This window comes from Puntigrus tetrazona, chromosome 6 (genome assembly GCF_018831695.1).
Source record: "Puntigrus tetrazona isolate hp1 chromosome 6, ASM1883169v1, whole genome shotgun sequence".
In the NCBI taxonomy this organism is placed as follows: Eukaryota; Metazoa; Chordata; class Actinopteri; order Cypriniformes; family Cyprinidae; genus Puntigrus; species Puntigrus tetrazona.
The window spans coordinates 11463864-11482389 of record NC_056704.1 but is presented as its reverse complement, the minus strand read 5'-3'; the positions used below and the strand labels follow the sequence as shown (position 1 = coordinate 11482389).

Here is an 18526-nt window from a genome sequence, read left to right as displayed (position 1 = left end):
TGAGGAACTCTTGGGATGCTATATACTGCCATTTAATGCTTTGGTTCATCTAAACCCCTGTACCGAGCATATCGGCGCAACCTATTATAAAAGCAGCAGCAGATTATCACGGATGATAGAGAAACACATGGTCTTACACAGGAAGCTTAATTGTTACCACAGGAAGTGTCTAGCTCTTAGCTCCTTGGGAGCTGGGAAGTCAGAAAGCCAATGGTGGTTACAAAGGTTTCAGACAGGAGATGACTCCCTGTGGTATCAACCAAACTCAAACCAAAAAGCAGGCCGAACGGATTTATGAGCAATGCATTGCGATATCCTAATAGTCTTTAAAAACTAAAATATCATTTATTAAATCAAATATTGTTCATTGATAGGAGAGAAAGACGATGGAATCTGAGGAAACATGGCAACATGCGACCCTTACAATGAGTGTATTATTCTCTGTTCCTGTTTCATCATGTAGCTGTCAAACCTAAATGATTTACATACTATATTTGCATAAAAAAAAGATATTGGTTACCAATAATACCAATTCACATGTAAATATGTTACTATATAGCCTAATTAATGATTCATTATAATGTCATTATATATATATATATATATATATGTGTATGTGTGTATATATATATATATATATATATATATATATATATATATATATATATATATGTATATATATATATATATATATATATATATATATATATATATATAATGATATTATAATGAATCATTAATTAGGCTATATATATATATATATATATATATATATATATATATATATATATATATATATATATATATATATTATAGTATACTGGGCCTCATTATAATAGGCTACTGCATTATTATTATAATATGCATTACTGCATATTATTACTCAGATTAATACATTGTGTTTTGCATCAATCCTTGCATAAATGTCATAAATAAACAAAGCATCCTATAAGACACTTATCCCTATATTTTTGGCAGGCTGAAGCCTACAGAAAGCACCGAGCCCCACCTAGTATCAGTCTTTTGTAAAAATGTAATTTCACAAACGCAGAGGAAACCCTCTCTGATGCGTTTCTGTCGTTTTTTAAACATTAGGCGCTGATGTAATCCGATACGAGGCTCTAGTAAATATACAAGGATGATTTAAACTCTATATTTGGCAGTGTGCACGGACACTCATGGGAAAATGCTTGCATAGAGTTTCTGATCACATGACTGGAAGTGTAGGATTTGACTCCAGCTGGGAGAGCAGAGGAGAGGAGAGGAGCGTGTTCAACAATACACGCGTTCAAAACACTCGCCTTTCCTCGGCCCTTTACCTACATCTGTCACGGAGAGCTATTGCATTGGTTTCCTGAAACATTTAAAGCTTTCATACGAAGCTTTTTTTTAAATATATTTTAAACAAGGATATTTCGGCAGCGTCATGGGAATTAGGAAGTTTACCGGCTGCGCTGTGGAATAGCGAAAAGTCGTGGATCCGATGTGTTTTCTTCAGAATCGGGAAGAAATACGAGCTAACTAGGAGAGAAGTGAAGAGGTTTAACTTCTTACTGACATTCCTCCTTTTTGCTCCCTTGAGTTTGATTCAAAGTTATTAAGAGGCAAGATGGCGGCCGATCCCGTGCAGGTGAGAGAATAATTTTATCTCTTATTTACTAACCGCGCGCTTCAGCGCCGTCAGCTCACTTTGTTCTCGGTAGCTATGTTTTCATCGCCACTTTAACATTTCAGCACACTTCTTAAGCGTTAGATGGTGACTTTTAACTGCGTCTGAAAGGGTTAAATGTGGCCTAGAAATATTGACACATAGACCAACTGTTGCTTCAATCCCAGCCCATGTATAAGATATGCATTTTACTGCAAACGACGTGTGTGTGTGTGTGTAAAAATATTGTTTACATCAATTCAGCTGCATTCAGAACAGCGGTTACCTAACGCTTTTTACCTCTTTATCCTTGTTCGCATGTAGCTTATCGTTAATTTATTTCTTCAGCGTGATATTTACGATGAACGTCAGCCTAACTATTTGAAAACAAACCGTTTCCTTTTCGTTTGCCGGCCATAAATGCACTGATAATGACCTTTCGTTTTCTTAAAAACCCTGCGGGCTGTTTTCGGGAAGGAAATATTAATATTTAAAAAGGGGGTGTATGCGCGGGCGCGAAATAAATGTAGAAAGCGTGGTGCAGAACCTCTCTTTGTCGTGAGGGGAAAATCTGGAGTAAAATCTATTATTAGCAACACATCCTGAACGATTCCACCCTGGCGACTCCCTGAAACACTGCTAAATACTGTATGAGGCCATGTCAGTGTTTGTTTGCCTGCTCTTTATAAGAAAAAAGTAAAAAAAACATTCAGTTTTAAAGTAATTGCAAGTTACGTGCTATATCAAGAAAACGTAGTGCTAAACTTTACAAACAGCCGAGGTCAGACGCCAGCACTGAACAATATTCAAGTTTTGACTTGATTCAGAATTAATTTAGATAAGTATAACCTGGCTTTTTGCAAACTCAAGGTCATCGATGGATATTTGGGCTTATGTAAGGGTTTTAGTCCAGCTGTAGTCTAATTTGATGGCCTCTCTTCATTAGTCATGTAACGAAACTGTGTGTCTGATTTGCGTCTGTGTGTTTCATAAAAGGCATGCTTCTTCAAATATCGTGTTATATTGTGCCGTTTTGCCTATTTAAACTATAGCTAAACCTGTTATGTTTATTCGTTCAGGCTAGGCGTTGCACTATCATTCAAAAACGGCAAATGTTTCCAACAAAACGCGATTCGAGTGAAAACGGTATGAAGTGAATTTGTGAGTAGGATCGTTTCTAAACCCGTGTCATGTTGTTGCTTTGAGAGGGAGTAGTTTGATTGCTGTGTTTGGGTTGTGTCTCCTCCTCACCTAATTGCAATGAGGCTCAGCTGACGCTCAACAGGTTAACTGATACTCTCGGGTTGAACGTTCAGAGGGACTCCGACAGGTTGGGGTTTTTTTTGGCTGGAGTGTTGGACAGGTATCCTCTGGCCCTTATCTGCAGCCAAATCACTGAAGGAGAGAGGCATTAGCTCAGAAATGCCACCGTCTTTGGGGAGGAAGTTATCTGTGTTGCTAAGGAAGAGGATGTGAGAATAAGCAAATTATATTTTCATAGAGATTAGTTTAGGTCAAAAACACTGGCATAAGCAGTCCACAAAATATGTCGGTTTGTTTTCTGAAGTTGATGGCACACTTCCTTGGAAAGGAACTTCACTGCGAGCTTTCTTTCTTTTTTTGTTACTCCGAAAGGTGGTTTTTGTTTTTTGTAACTTAACCATTAAACTTTAAACCATAAAACAGAACACAAGCTGTGACAGTGGCTTACATGAAACATTTTTTTATACCAATTGTAATATGTTAAACATGTCTTTGGCCATTATATATATATATATATATATATATATATATATATATATATATATATATATATATATATATATATATATATATATTAAATTTAAGTTGAATTTCAAAATTTATATCAGTTCATTTACAATGCATAAAATAAACATCTTTAAAAATTATAATTAAATGGTTAAAAAGCTCTTGTTTAAAAAAAAATCGAATAATGTCAAATACTGAAAAATATGTAATTGCATAATGGTCAATCGGTTGGCAGATTTTTCCCCATGGGAAGTGAAAATCTCATGGGAATAGTAAATACAAATACTACATTACTAAATATCCAAATTATTAGTATTTTTAAGATATTTTAAATGATTAAATTTAATGTTATTAGAATTACAGCTATTGCTTCTACTTAAATTACTGCAAAAGTGTAGATCCAATCCGTAAATTAGGCACAGACCTGTCAAACAGGATAGGGCAGCTTGACCAATGACGAATCAGATTAGAAGTCATTATTGTTGTTTTGTTTTTAAATACGGAGTTAAAGTGTAAAATCTTTGTTAATCTTAATTTTTACTTGGCAAATCACATATGTTACCATTTAGTCTAGTTCTGTAAAGAATCCCATGCAAGACATTTTCTGTGCCAGAACACATGGTCTATTGGCTTATATGTTTACTTTGAGTCTGAGTTAACTGCAGAAGTACGGTAATGGAACAAAAAAAGGTAGTGGGTTAGAGGAAAGTCTTTTCACTGGCGTGGGTGATGGGAGTCACGGTAAAACCATAATAGGATGAACAGGATGATGCTCAAACCCTCATTGGCTATGAGCTCATTCGTGATCAGTGGGTGGGGTTTTCAGAGAAGATCCTCTCCCTACCCATTATGAACTCTTTTTAACTCACAAGTTGAAGTTATAGAGGACATAGAAAATAATAGTTCATGAAATATAAATAGTTTAGATTTTTCTAATTTAATAGTCCAGTTACATGCAGTCATATATATCAATGGTAGTAATATACACCTGCTTTATTAGCAGTAGGGATGCAACAAAATGAAAATTGTTGGCCATATATTTAACCCATATATTTTCTCCATTGAATAGCCAAAATGTGCTTTTTATAGTTTTGTCTAGCTTTTAAAGAAAACTAAATGTATTGGCTACAAAACAATAAAAATTAATAAAATTACTTAACACTAATTAAATATATAACTATACAAAACACAATTTAACTTAAAATAAATGAATTACAAAAACAATTTCTGGCCATTATTGAGACCCTTTCTTGAATCAGGCATGTATTTTTTTACTGTACAAATAAATTAAATTAGCATTATTATTGTCTTCCTTTTCTTATTTTAATTAAAATGTATGAAAATGTCACCTAGCAGCTGACGAGTAACACTCTTTTAGCTCAGATTTGGATTTGAATCCAGGCTAACAAGATCGTACAGCGCTGTTTGAATAGGCTACATTCAGCAGTGCGTTTTATTAAATATTATGGTCTGCAATTTATTACTAATTTTTTGACAATATATTTCACTCATTTGGTGAAAGAGCTTTTTTGCTATTTTCAAAGTGCTTTACAAATTGCATGAATAAAAACACTGGCAATGCAATTTCAGTTAGAGGAACGAGACTGTATAGGTGAGAGAGTTTCTGTCTTTCGCTCTCTGCTCGCTTCACTTTTGTCTAGTAGTGCATTTCATTAAAACAAGTTTGACCGTGCCGAGGATCACCAGTTTCAGAGATTCCTCTTCCTCTTTCTTGTACGCATTCCAGCTGTTTGGAAATGAACCATGCGCCAATGCTTTATCGTGTTTTACAAGAACATACGATAAACCCTATACCCTAGGCCTAACCTACAGTTTAAACAAAAGAAAACCTATTAAAAAGGCTTTTCAAATTGGCAATTAAAAATACAATTTGAACTTGCTTCTGCGAGACTGTGCTCGATTGTCAGTTGTTGAGACGGTTTCATTCAGGGCTGTACCAGGTGAGCTACTGAGCACGTTTACTACATCAAATAACCTGTTCATAAAGATTTATGTGATCCAAATTGAAACGTTTAAGCTTATTAATCATTCACAACTGTAGAAGTGTTTTGAGCTCGTAACATTGTGGAAGAAACCACTCTGAAATGCTTTATTAATCTATAATCTGGCCCTGTAAGCACAGAAGTGTGAATAGGAATTGAAGTCGTCGATTTAGTGCTCGCAGCTGGAATCTGCAGTGAAGTCTATGTTTTTGAAGCTTTGCTGTTTGATTCGATCGCTTCTGTCTTGTACAGGTAGCCTAAATGATCAGAAGGTCTTTGTCACAAGCCATTTGGTAACCTGCTGTCTGGGAGTAAGTTTTGTTATGCAACGTGTTCCCTGTGAGTGGATTTGTTCCACAGCCAGGTCCTTCTCACAGGGTGGGGCATTTATTATGGGAGAAAAACCCAACCAAGAGTATTTTCGTCCTTTATTTCTTCCTTTCTTCATACGTACAGTTGTATATGTTAAACCCCCACCCCCTCCGTCTCACCGATTCACGTTCTTGGCATTGTCTTACTTCAGCGTCAATTCTCGGCTTTTTTTGTTAGCTGCGTTACTTTCCACGTTCAGCCAGCCAAAGCCTTTACAGGACTCTCCACGGACGGCACACAGAAGTTTCCCTGTCTCTCACTGCTATATATCAGAAAGCTGAGGAGGAAAGCGAGGTTGTTCCCCAGCCGCTGTAGGTTCTTGGCTCTCAAAACCAGTTGACGTCTTCAATTCCCTTCTCGTGACCTTGAGGTGGTGTCACATTTACCACTGTTTGGCGAAATCCAGTCATTGCAATGCAGAAGGTTTCCCCAGGCAGATATCTCAACAGGCTCACGTTGGTCACACACAGGGCTGGCTATTGTTCAGAATTTTTCGTCACTAATACCTTTACTTTGATACTGGTTTCTGAATGATTACGAGTTTTATGAAATCCGTTTTAACAAAATTACGTTACTCACTACCTCAAACTTTGGATTTGTTATTTTGTCTTCTGAGCCACTGCACAAAGGGGAAAAAATGTAACAAAATGAATAAATCATTTCCACGGATGAAACATGAAGCTAATAAACACATGGCTATTACAGTAGGCTATATGAATTTCACGAGGTTCTGCCTAATTTTAAGCAATTCTAAGCAGGTGTAAATATTAGCTTGCTATAAAAGGATGCAAATAGCCCATATAAACAACAATATTTGGCCAAAACACACATTAGATCAAAATCAGAAGTTATAGTGCACGGGTGACCAAAATCGTTGTATTTGCCAATGTGCACATTTAATATTTGCGTATAGATGTAACCAAAACAGACAATTATCTTTTCTTGTGAAACATTATTTGAAAGTAAGAGCATTCAAAGCCCGGTTATAAAATGAACTTTCACAAAAAGTACTATGGATGAAAAAGAACAGGTTAGATGTTTTTTTTTTCATCGATGCCTCACCAGATCCAGCCACCAGCATTGATTTTTCGATACTCAAGGGTATATAATTCGATCAGTTCCTAAAAACTTGATACCCAGCCCTAGTAAGAACAATTCAGAACATTGACCAACAGAATGCAGTTTGGCTTTTATAGTGACCTTTTTTGCCTTGGAAATCTACATTTTAATAACGTGACAGCACATTTATAATGCATGGATCCCTGACACCTGGAGTTATGAATGAGGGAATTATTGAATGAGGGATTTCTGGTGGTGTTGCTTTTTTATAGCGTATGAATGGTGTTAAATTAGTAATAATTTGATGTATGGTTCTGATTGGTTACATTTGAGGAAAGCAACTGGAATTGCAGTACGCTTGATGTCTTTGACCCTCGTTATTTTAAGACCACCACGACCTTCAATAGATTAACAAACAGCTTATCTGACGTCAGGCTTACTCTGAATGGAATTCTTCACTGCCAAAACTTCACTAGCTTAAACACTGGATTGATTTCCACACTTTAACAGGCTCCCCTTGTTAAAAGAGCTTTGTGCTGCTGCTTTGTAGTTTTACATTTAGTTTGGGAATGTATATTTTCGGAGAGTTCTGGATGTCTAAGATAGCTTGAGGGTTTTGTGCTATTAAGAGAGAACAATGTTGGGGTCTGTATGCACAGCTGGAATCGTCCCGTTCTTGGTAAGAACCAGTTCTATATTGTATGGTACACACACAGTCTTTTTGTTATACACACATTTTATTATTTAAGCCGCCTTTTTTCTCAAAAAGTGATTCTGTTTCGATCAAAACATTCACGAGGAATCTCACTTTTTTTTAATAGCTACCGTATGTTTTGGTCCAAATAGTTAGTGGTATTATTTTTAATATTTTATATAGAAGCCTAAAAGAAAATGACGTGTGCACGCGTATTAGCCTAGAATTAGATGATTTCATTCTTTGCAAATGTCAAAATGTTTCCATATACTGAATATCATAATTGCCGTCATGAGGTACTGTGCTTGAGAAATTGTGTAGGTTTAACATTTGTTACATTAGTTTTTAGTTGACTCTCATGAAAATGTTTTAATGATTTGAAAACAATGATGAAAAAAAAAAAGTACAGCTGTCCATTTTTTCTATTTTACAAAAAGGCTTGTCTTGACATTTTACAAAGTCTTCATTAAACAACACAGGCTTTCCACAGTAGAAAGGGAGTACAGTTATTCTCATTAAAATACACTACATATTTTTTGTTTTTTACATTTAAGTGTAGGTTTAAACATGTAACAAATAGTTCTATTTTTATGAGAGCAGTTCTAACTATAAAGGAATCGCTGTGATGGGATATTAGCGTAATGTTTTTATTATATTAATGATGAATGTGTGTGTTTACTCTGTGTTTTAGTTTTTCTTCACTGTGGTACATTTTAAGATGTAATGTGAAAATCACATAGCATATATAGCACACATAAATACACCACTATATTTATAGCAACAGCACATTTTTGAGGACAGTATTGGCCATTTTCTAATAACGTTAAAAATTGCTTTTAGATGTTTCTTTTTAATTTTGATAATTCAATTAATAATAATTGAATTTAATCAAAGATATATTTGACATCTTAATTATCAAAAAAACATGAGAATACTCGTGATGCATTGGTGTGTGTGTGTCTATATATATATATATATATATATATTTTTTTTTTTTTTTTTTTTTTTTTTTTTTTTTTTTACAGCCACTAAAACTGATTTCTTCTAGATCTATAGCGTTACGATTTATGGGCCGTTGCACTTTAATGCTTGCGGTGACCTTTTAGATGTTGATTGTCCTGTTTTTTTTCAGGAAGCCTCTAGTTTTAAATCACCCCACTTGAGTTTTTCACTCTGTGTGGCCACATTTATTTGATTTGAAGCAGTCGGGCTCCTCAGTCAGTGATCTGTGTGTGCTGACCCCACCCTGCTGATAACACACGCTCTGAATGCCAAACCTCGGCTTTGCTGTATGTCTATAAATCTTTCTCAGGAGGGGTCTTCTCATGTCCGTGCGAACTTTGAGAACCATGTTGTAGTGAGAAGGCCGTGCACTGAACTGACCTAAGGTGAAAAATAATTCTCAGTTAAACTTGTTTTGATGTATGCTTTAACCTTACGAAACCGAACACTTGCATCGTCCAAGAGGATGTTAGATGGATGAGGACAAACTGCACTAAATGTCTTGATAAACGGTGAATTGGTGCAGATGTCTTTAAAGGGATAGTTCACACAAAAATTAAGATTTTATCATCATTTATTTATTCTGTTGGAAAAAATGTTACAGTTTGAGGTATGGAAAACATCACATAAAAGTCAGTGGGTACCAGTTATTTTCTATCCACCATTCTTCCTAATGTCTTCTGTCATGTTCATCAGATGAAATCTAATAGTACATTAAACTAATATTAACTAAATGTACTTGCTATATGCTTAGGGTTGCTTGCTTGTCTGTAGTTTATTGTAGGGCTGCTCATTTAATCGCATTTCTACTCGCAATTACAATTACGGACACCACAATTACGTAATTGTTCTAAGCAGCAATTAATCTTTAAAAAATCCACTTATGTTATTTTTGTGTGCTTAAGATGTGTTCTTTTCTTTCTACGGGTTTTTGCATTGTTTTAACTTTATTTTTCATTTAGCATTGTAATACTATACATACATTTACTTTTTTAATTTAAAGAAGAAACCTGTCCCGTGTATAAGTCTCACAGGGACTAGTGAGCGATACCTTGTTCAGATGCAGGCTTTACTCCCTTCAATCATTCATTTTTATTCAAAAATGAAACGTGTCTGTCTTCCGGTTGGAAAATTGGTATTGTAAAATAATTTCATATTTTAGACAGTGTAGTTAATATTTGCATCATTAATTATTTCATCTACCCGCAATTGATGGGTTCTTTATTACTAAAGATTATCTGCCTGTATCACTACTTCATGTTTTTTGACTATTTGGGATTTTTTTTTGGTCAGTGACATGATCAAGTCTGTTCACGTTTATTTATGTAATAGCGCTTTATACAATACAGATTGTTTCAAAGCAGCTTTCCAGTAATAAAGAGGACAATAGCAGTATTAATGTTGCAAAATGAATATTTTTTTCAGCTGTAATGCAGTTCTGCAGAAGACAATAGTGAGGTTATATAGCTCAATTCTGCTCGAGTGTGGAGTCAGTTCAGTTCAGCAGTTGTGTTGCTGTCAGTATGGCTAAGGTCATTAATTATGAAACAACTTTAAATGCAGGTCTACTGAAGACATTGGTTTCATTTTCAATCTCTGTTCTAGTTCTCATCCGATAGTGTCAGGACAGTAAGATGAGCAACAGTTGACCAAGACGAAGGCAGAAAATTTCGCATTTTAATAGAGATAATAATTTAGGCCAAATCAAAGTCATGTGGTCCATTCAGAGAAAAAAAAAGTCAATAAATAAATAAACAGGAAAATTAATTCTTACCTCCATGACTGTTTGTCAGAATCAGTAAAAAAATATATAGCTGTTTATCAGACAGATGCCCCAACCTTTTGGGCAAACATATGGCACAATTTCGCTTTCACCTTGAACATGTTTGTTTATTGTTTTTATAATAATGTGTGTTATTTTTTCAATTGTTTTTGGAGTCATTAAAATTACACTTTTTAAAAAACTTTTAAGGCTATAAAAGGGATTTCAAATATGTCCAGTTCCTGGTTTACAGGCTATATTTCTGGAACATTTTTCTCCAAGGGTTTGACCTAGACCCTTGTGCTTGTCTGAAGGTGTTGCATTGTTCTTGCGAGATCTCTGGGCCTCCTCAAGCTGATTAGCTGCTGCTTTATTCTGTTGCATAACAACCTGAACCGGATCACACACTCTTACCGTGTATGTGAAAGTGAATTTCCTTTATTCTGAAGCATAGAAAGGATATTCCTCTCACAATGCAGACCACTTATTCCGAGAACTGGCCCTTGCGTTGCGTCTTGAGAATGATGCTTCATTCCAGGATGCATTCCATGTCTCTGAATGCCTCGGATAATTGTAAACATTTCTGCTATATCTTTCTCTCTCCTGCTCCTCAGAGTGATACTCGGGGTCAGATGGTTTCAGAACGTCTTGGTCTTGGCCAAAATCTGGACCTCTCGGACACAATGGTCCAACAAAAGCTGGATGAGATCAAGGACCAGATAAAACGAGAGATCCGCAAAGAGCTGAAGATCAAAGAAGGAGCTGAGAACCTGAGGAAGGTGACCACAGATAAGAAGAGCCTGGCTTATGTGGACAACATGCTTAAAAAATCCAACAAGAAAGTGGAGGAACTGCACCAGGAGCTTCAGGAACTGAACGCACACATAGTGGTGAAGGACCCAGAGGAGGTTGTAGGTAAGGCTGATTTTATTCCTGTCTTTTTAGCTTTTGTATTTATTGGAGTGTTTTTAATCGCTGACAAAATCGTACTGCGAAAACAAAAGCTTTTTTTTAATAGATTTAAAAATATATTGTCATGTTTATTTGCACTGAAATTGCTTCAAATTAGTGTATTAATAACAAACCATAACTCCTATGATTTAAAAATGCCATAAAATGTGGTTAATATAATGTTTTTCACTAAATGAACATCAAAAGGAGCACTATTTAATCAGATTCTTATAGATGCACAGATATAGTAATAAACCTATAACACTTGGGGAACAAGTGAACATTTTTTGGATTGGTTTAAAACCAGTTAAACAGATGGAAATGAATCCCTCAACGACTATTTTGAGTTTTTTTTTTTTTTTTTTTTTTTTTTACTGCTATGGCCAAATAAAATAAAAAAAAAATAATAATTGAGAATGCCTATCTCAAGCCTTACAAAGTGTCGTAGTAATAAACAGTCTTTTGGACTGAGGTAATATCATAGCTTTCTTTGAACTATGTTGTGGTACATTCTAAATATCATGGTACATAAATATTCTAATCTTCAGTATAATGGTATGCATTCAAGTACCATGTTATTACCATCTCATGCTGGTACTGTATCTTGGTGCAACCACAGCCTTTTATTTCTGTTCTTCTGTGGTTGTACAACCAAGAACGTTGTGTCCAAAACAACAGTTATCCATGGATATTACTGTACCCTGTAATATACCGTTGAAAAAAAAAATCGCCACAACAAAGAACAATGATAATAATTTGCCAGGGGTTTAAGAGATTATCCAAAATAGAAGGTATTGCGTTTGAGCTTCTGGTTATGCAAGAGGCTTGCTGATGAATTTTGATATTGTTGCTCATTTGAACCATGAGGTAGCTACAGAAGGAAGAGCTTTATTTATGCAGCTGTTTTTATTTCCCTGTGAACTTTATCATCAATAACATTGCAGTAGTATAATGTGACTCAGAAACTGTCGAGTTCATCATAAATGAATGAAAAGCAGCAGCACGACAAGAATGGATGAAGCCTTTGCATCCTGCTGCGTGTAAATGTTGCATTACGCTCATGGCGTTGTGGGCTGTGATTTATATTCTAGTGTGACTCTTTGTGGACTTGGAGGACGTGATGAATGCAAACTCATGATTACAAGGCTGTAATTTCTTTGCTCTGCTAGTGCTTCAGGGGACCTCTGTTGTTTGAAATAATGTCTTTTAGTTTCTTTGAATACACATGCATTTGTTAGTGTCTCGCCAGCTGTGTGCCTTTTCTTAGTTAAGACCCGTTCACACCCAGAACGATAACTAACACCAACAGACGATGACATTGTCTATTCATAATTGCAGCAGCACACGCTTCAAAGTAGGAAGAGTTTTGATTGGCTCTATATGTTTTTTTTTTTTTATCCGTCGCCTAAAGAAAATGCAGTGTGAGCGTGATCCCAATAGTATTGTTGATTTTATAATGAACTAGCGATACTCTTGTTGTGAATGGATCAAGCCTAAACGTTCCTGGACCCTTATTAGGTTTTTGTAATTGACTGTGTCTACCGTTCGGTGCTTTCAGAACAATGTTTTATTGGTCACACAGAAGCAACCTGCTCATCTTCAAGTGAGGGAGGGTGATGGAGGGATTACAGAAGAATTAGGACAGGAAGCATGTCTTTCCTGGCACTTAGCATCGGGGAAACCCATGGCAAATGTGAGGCTTTTCCTGGTTAGTTGTACAAATGCTTCATTGAATCGCTGTACTTTGCGTTTATAAAAGCAACAGTGTTCTGTTATTTTTGCATTTATTATAGGAATACTTTAAAACTGTCACAGGCCGTAACCGATGCATACTAGCAACAACAGTTCATGTGTAAGTCACAAAAATATAAATAAATAGATTATACAAAAATTCAGCTGGTTTTGTGTGCTTGTATTTTAGCAGGACACATTAGAATTTTTATGAAATTACTGTGCAGACTACATGAAACTGAATGTATGAAATATGTATAAATGGTACGGAGCGGTACACACATGGTCCAGTACTTTCGTTAGAAAATGTTTTTTTTATAAAAGAATACTCTGAATTCTTATATGCCCAGTATATATGTATGCGTTACTAAGAAACTGAAATAATCCCTTTGGACTCCATTACAAAAAAAGGGATGCATGGGAATTCCTGACACATGAATCACGCAGGGAGGCGTCTTCTCCTTGGCGGAATTAATCGCATTCCTGTTTGGTCTATTTCTAACAAGGCCAAGTGAAATATTTTAAAACCTGACAAATGCTTAATTACAGGCCTTTTTAACAGCCGAACTACAACAGTATTATCTGTCTTATTTTCATGTAATGGCGACTGGCTGTAATGTAAAGTTTTTATTTATATTATAGCAGGGAAATATGCATTTGCATATTTTTGCGCGGGTAGTTGACGCAACCCGTCAGTGGGCTTTGTTTTATAGATCAAGTCAAGGAAAAGACATTTTTATTTAAGTGTATTTTGGTTATTGTAAGTGGTTGTCAAGTTTTCACAATGTTTTAATGAATCCTGTGTGATTTGAATCCACTATTAAACAGTAATGCAAAATGTCCGTTGATATCAGTTAATATTATTAAAAGCGGTACTAAAAGTCCATATAGTCCACTGATGTCAGGTAATATAAGCTGATTGTCTAGTAATTAGCAAAATGATATTTGGAAAAATGGAAAACGGTAGATTTAGTATTGCATGTCCCCATTCAGGTACCACTTTTCTGGTGTTACTGACTCTTACTCTTTTTATAATATCAGTATTTAGCTTTGGTCTTCCATATGTTACGACAGAGCTGTCAGAAACAGGGCTTCCACCTTACCTTTGCAGGTGTATCATTTGTGGTTGGCGTTCTTGTCAGGACACGAGTAGATGATCTCATCGTGCTGAACCTCAGCTAATAAAACAACCCTGCATGGCATGTTTTTATGCGTGTGTAAGTTTCAGAGAGAAAACGTCAAAAGCAGCCGTAGGTCATTTGTGTCAACTCGATCAAGTTCTAAATCGCATGAATATTTCAGTAGTCTAGGTATTAGTTGGTTAGTTAAAGATGAAGCCACCATAATGCTGGCAATCCAGTCTTGCCTTCTCTTTTAGCTTTTCTCTCTAAAGGTGTTTTGTGCTCATGTTTGTGTTTGCTCAATCTTGTGCAAGTCTTTCCACGATGACCTGGTTGCTTTCACAGAGAGTCTTTGAGAAACTGGCTCACTGTCACCCGAGAGAACATTAGCATTTTTCCTGCCTGCACAAGTCCTTCACTGGGTGTCATTATATCATTTGTCATTTCTGTTTATTACACAACTCATCCAATGCTAAAAAAAGAAAAAAAAAAGTTATGTTTTTCCATCCACCTTTTGATTTCTCAGTGTTTTTAATGTCACTGATGTGTTAAGTACACCTTAAAACGATATTTAATAGAATTAACTTCTGTGAACTTTTCAGATCACTTAAAGATTTACACCCAAAAACAAAGGTTTCTGCTCCGTTAATTGTAGTATCATCAGCCACACTTTATTTTTTCAGTGTAGTTGTATGTGGTTTACTGTCTTAAAAATGACTGGGCGCTAACGCTAATCTGTGCTGCATTTCCTACCTTCTCCGATCGGTGTGTTTTCACTAATATTCAATGTCGATTTGTGTTTGTCCAATATCAGAGTACCCGCTTACCCCAGACACCCCCAAGAGTGAAGCACGGACGTCCACCAACAGTAGCAGACTGGCCGCTCTGAAGAAACAGGCCGACATCGAGCTCAAAGTCAAGCAGGGAGCAGAAAATATGATTCAGATGTATTCCAACGGCTCTTCCAAGGTAGTAGGCTGCTTTTAGAGGATACGTGGTTTGTGTAGTCTATTGCATTTGCTTGCGGTACAAACATGGTAGTGGTGCCGTTACAAAGCAATATTGTAAAAACGATAGGACCACTTCCAAAAACATTTCCACTTTTTTTTGCCATTAAGCAGTCCTGACTCCTGCCCCAAACTCAGATCATTGGTTGAACCAATGTTGTAGTGTTGGGGCTGTTTAGTATGTTTGGATGGAGCCACCCTTGAGTCATAGAACAACTTAAAGAATAACTTAAAGACGTTGCCTGTGTTTACTAAACTGTGGAACTTTGTCTCTTGCTTTTGATTTGAGTGGCGACGCTTTCCGCTTTAAGAGACAGACGGCCTTTAATTTTTAGCCAGAAATGGGCACGGTGCTTTTGTGATGTTCATTCAAGTTTGGCTATCGCTAATCACTAATATTTGGAATCATCATTCCCAAAACTTTGCAGCATGCATGTTTAAAAAATTATATCTTTTATAGAAACACAGATATAACTTTTTGTTAGTCTGCATTTGTCAATGCTGCAAAAACACGTTTTCCAGATCTTTTGTTACACTAGTGCATTTTCATTTTAATATGACGTTTCAGAAAACAATCCATGTCTACACTACACAAAATAAAATGCCTGTCACATGACCATTGATGCAGATACAGCCATAGATAGGAATAGGTAGGCTCCCTATTATATAGACGGTAGTTGCCATCTAAGTGGCATTTATCTACATGCTTGGAGCGGTCAAATAAGTCATCTACCTTTTGAATATCTATGGTACAACAATGAGCATGATGCTATTGTCTACATGGTCGTCAAGGATACACAGAGAGAATGTGTGCAGCCACGCCATTGTTTTCAAAAGTCTCACGCTGTGTCCCAAATAACGCACCGTGTACTATGCCCTTATGCTCTATGCACTGTCGTGTTTAGTATCGTCCCAAATGGAATACTAACTTTTTTTTTACTAACCGGAAATTCAAAACGTTTCCCAGTCGATGGCATATGACGTGTAGTAGATGTAAAACAAAGCCAAACTTTTTGTTTTGCTATCAAAGATGAAGTTATTCTTTTTATTATTTACATTCAATAGTACCTGTCATGACAAGTACAAGCAGGAGAGTGTCGCTTGCCCTATCCAAAATGCATATAATAGTTAGTTATGGTTGCGGCTGCTAGAAATGTAAACATAAGCATAGATATCATTTGCCATTTTCTAACGAATTGCTCATCCAACCTTAGCACCTGATAGCCCCTGAAAAGCTGTGACCGGTGAGTGAAGTGTCCAAAATTCCCCACTTATCTGAGTGCATCATCCGGGCATTTGAAGTGCACTTTTTCTCTTAAACATTTTCACTGTGAATGCACTGCTCTCACTCTATTTATACTGCAAAATGTCAGAATAGTGCACAAGTATGCGATTTGGGACACAGTTTTGGTCCATTCACACTGAAAAACTAAACTAAAACGGTCTGCAGTGTTCTCGAAAATATCCGTCTTTGCGGGGGGGAAACGCTGAAGCGGTGCACGGTATAAACTTTGCAAAAGTTATGCGCTTTAAAACGAAAACACGCTAGTGTAAACAAGGCCTTAAAGTGAAAATCTGAAACCCCTGCGTATTAAGACGGAATAGAAAAAGCATTTCAAACATACTTAATCTTTATATTACGCTAAATACTTTGCTTTGCTTTTACTCCCATCGAGGATAAGCTGTTTGATCTTTTAAAGATCTTGGGAGACGAGATTCATCCCAAGAAATGAAAACAGATGTTAGCAAACATGTCCCCTAAAAAGCGAAATCTCCTCTCCTTTTTCCAAAAGAGGTAAAGGAAGCCAGACTAGACTCATTTATACACACATGCCAGTGTCATGGCCGTAACCCCCTAGGGTGCAGCTGACATTAAGGAGAACTGGAATAGAACAGTTCGGTTATGTTTCTCCCCCCTCCCCCCTCAGGAAATCAAGCTTTGCATGTAGTGTGTCTGAAAACATACATGTAGTATCAACAGAATCGCTCTCACGGCTCGGTTTGGCTTTGGTCTAAAGTGTCCGACCCTCCTTTCCTCCCTTTTATCAAGAACCACGCTGTTAATTAAAGAGGCTCTGTGGCTAAAATTAGCATCTAAGTCTCACAAAGGCTTTCTGTTAGATCAGCACAGTCTTTGGGGGTGCGGAGTGATAAACACAGGGAGACAGAACTGAAGGGAGTCTGACTTATTTCCAGATGTATGAACCGTTTAGTACTCCGTAAACTGTTACAAAAACATACTCGGCACTACGGCACATGACTTCATTTGAGTCGCACCGATTAAGTGATACTCCTACATTTCTGCTGGCCCACGACTGCTCCGTTTAAGATCTTTAAAGCTGTGTTTTTGCACCGCTAGTGGCACCAAAGGGAATTGCTAACAGGTATTCCCTCCCCAAACGCACGCCGTTGGTTGGACTGTAAGTGGTGAGTCCTTCATGCAGGTTCTCAGCTGCTTTAGACATCCGGAGGAAAGGCCTTTAAGGTAACGTCAGCCTCTAATGGCTGGCTACAGGAAGTTTAGTCCATAGAGATTCATGACTCGGTCCTTTAAACGTCCCTTTTCGCTTCAAAGTTTTGAATGGTTTCGTTTTTAATTTGTGGTTTTCATTTTTATTACGAATATGAATTAAGTATACGAATACTAAAGTATGAGTATTATGTATTAAAGAACATTTCACCCAAAACTGAAAATTCTGTCGTCGTCTGTCATGCAGATTTGGAACTACTCAAGGGAGAGTAGATGATGACAGTATTTTTATTTTTGGGTGAACTATTTCTTTTTTAGGCCTAAAGTCATGCTGTAGCTTACTCCGTGTATTTTCACAATAGAGTATGGCCTCAACGACCATTTTTATAGAACAGTTAATGCATAATAATAATTCAATATTCATAACACATTTTACTTAAATCATTTTAGAGCTGTCAAAACTGACAGTTATTCGAGGGATTTTTTTTTTAGGCTGCCTCAAAAAGCAACTTAATGAGTTATATACATAATAAGGTGGTCTAATGTTAAAACGCTTAGGGCTGTACACCACGGTTATCTTTTGATAAATGGTAAATTGAATAAAATAAATGCATTTACAATGAGCTGTTTGAAGTGAATCCAGTAGTAAATGAAAAATGAATTGCTGTTTTTATATGACCAGGTTGATAAAACGTCAGATTAGACATTCAAGACTCAACCATTCTTATTTATTGAAATAGGAAAATAGAAACAAGTCAATTTTAAATGTAAAAAAACATTTTAATGAATGCCCAATATTAAATTATATTAACATTTAACATATTTTTTTTAAAAGGTGTCTTCTAAAAGAATTTTTTAATTTATCACTAATTAAATTAAAAGAATCTATATAATTTTTATTAGTATTATTGTCGTTGCTTTGTTTTTTTTTATATA

The 18526-nt window shown here is 36.2% G+C and overlaps 1 protein-coding gene across 2 annotated transcripts in view; it reads left to right on the top strand.

Annotated features, from left to right (window-relative positions):
• Nucleotides 1-1196: 1196 nt before the first annotated feature.
• The window catches only part of pkn2b (protein kinase N2b), a 31357-nt gene continuing 14027 nt past the window's right edge, over nt 1197-18526 (top strand). For both annotated transcript variants that reach the window (XM_043241801.1, XM_043241800.1), the window contains exons 1-3: nt 1197-1630; nt 10925-11225; nt 14928-15082. In XM_043241801.1, the coding sequence (XP_043097736.1) occupies nt 1610-1630; nt 10925-11225; nt 14928-15082 (477 nt within the window). In that variant the 5' untranslated portion in view covers nt 1197-1609. The remainder of the gene's footprint in view (nt 1631-10924; nt 11226-14927; nt 15083-18526) is intronic.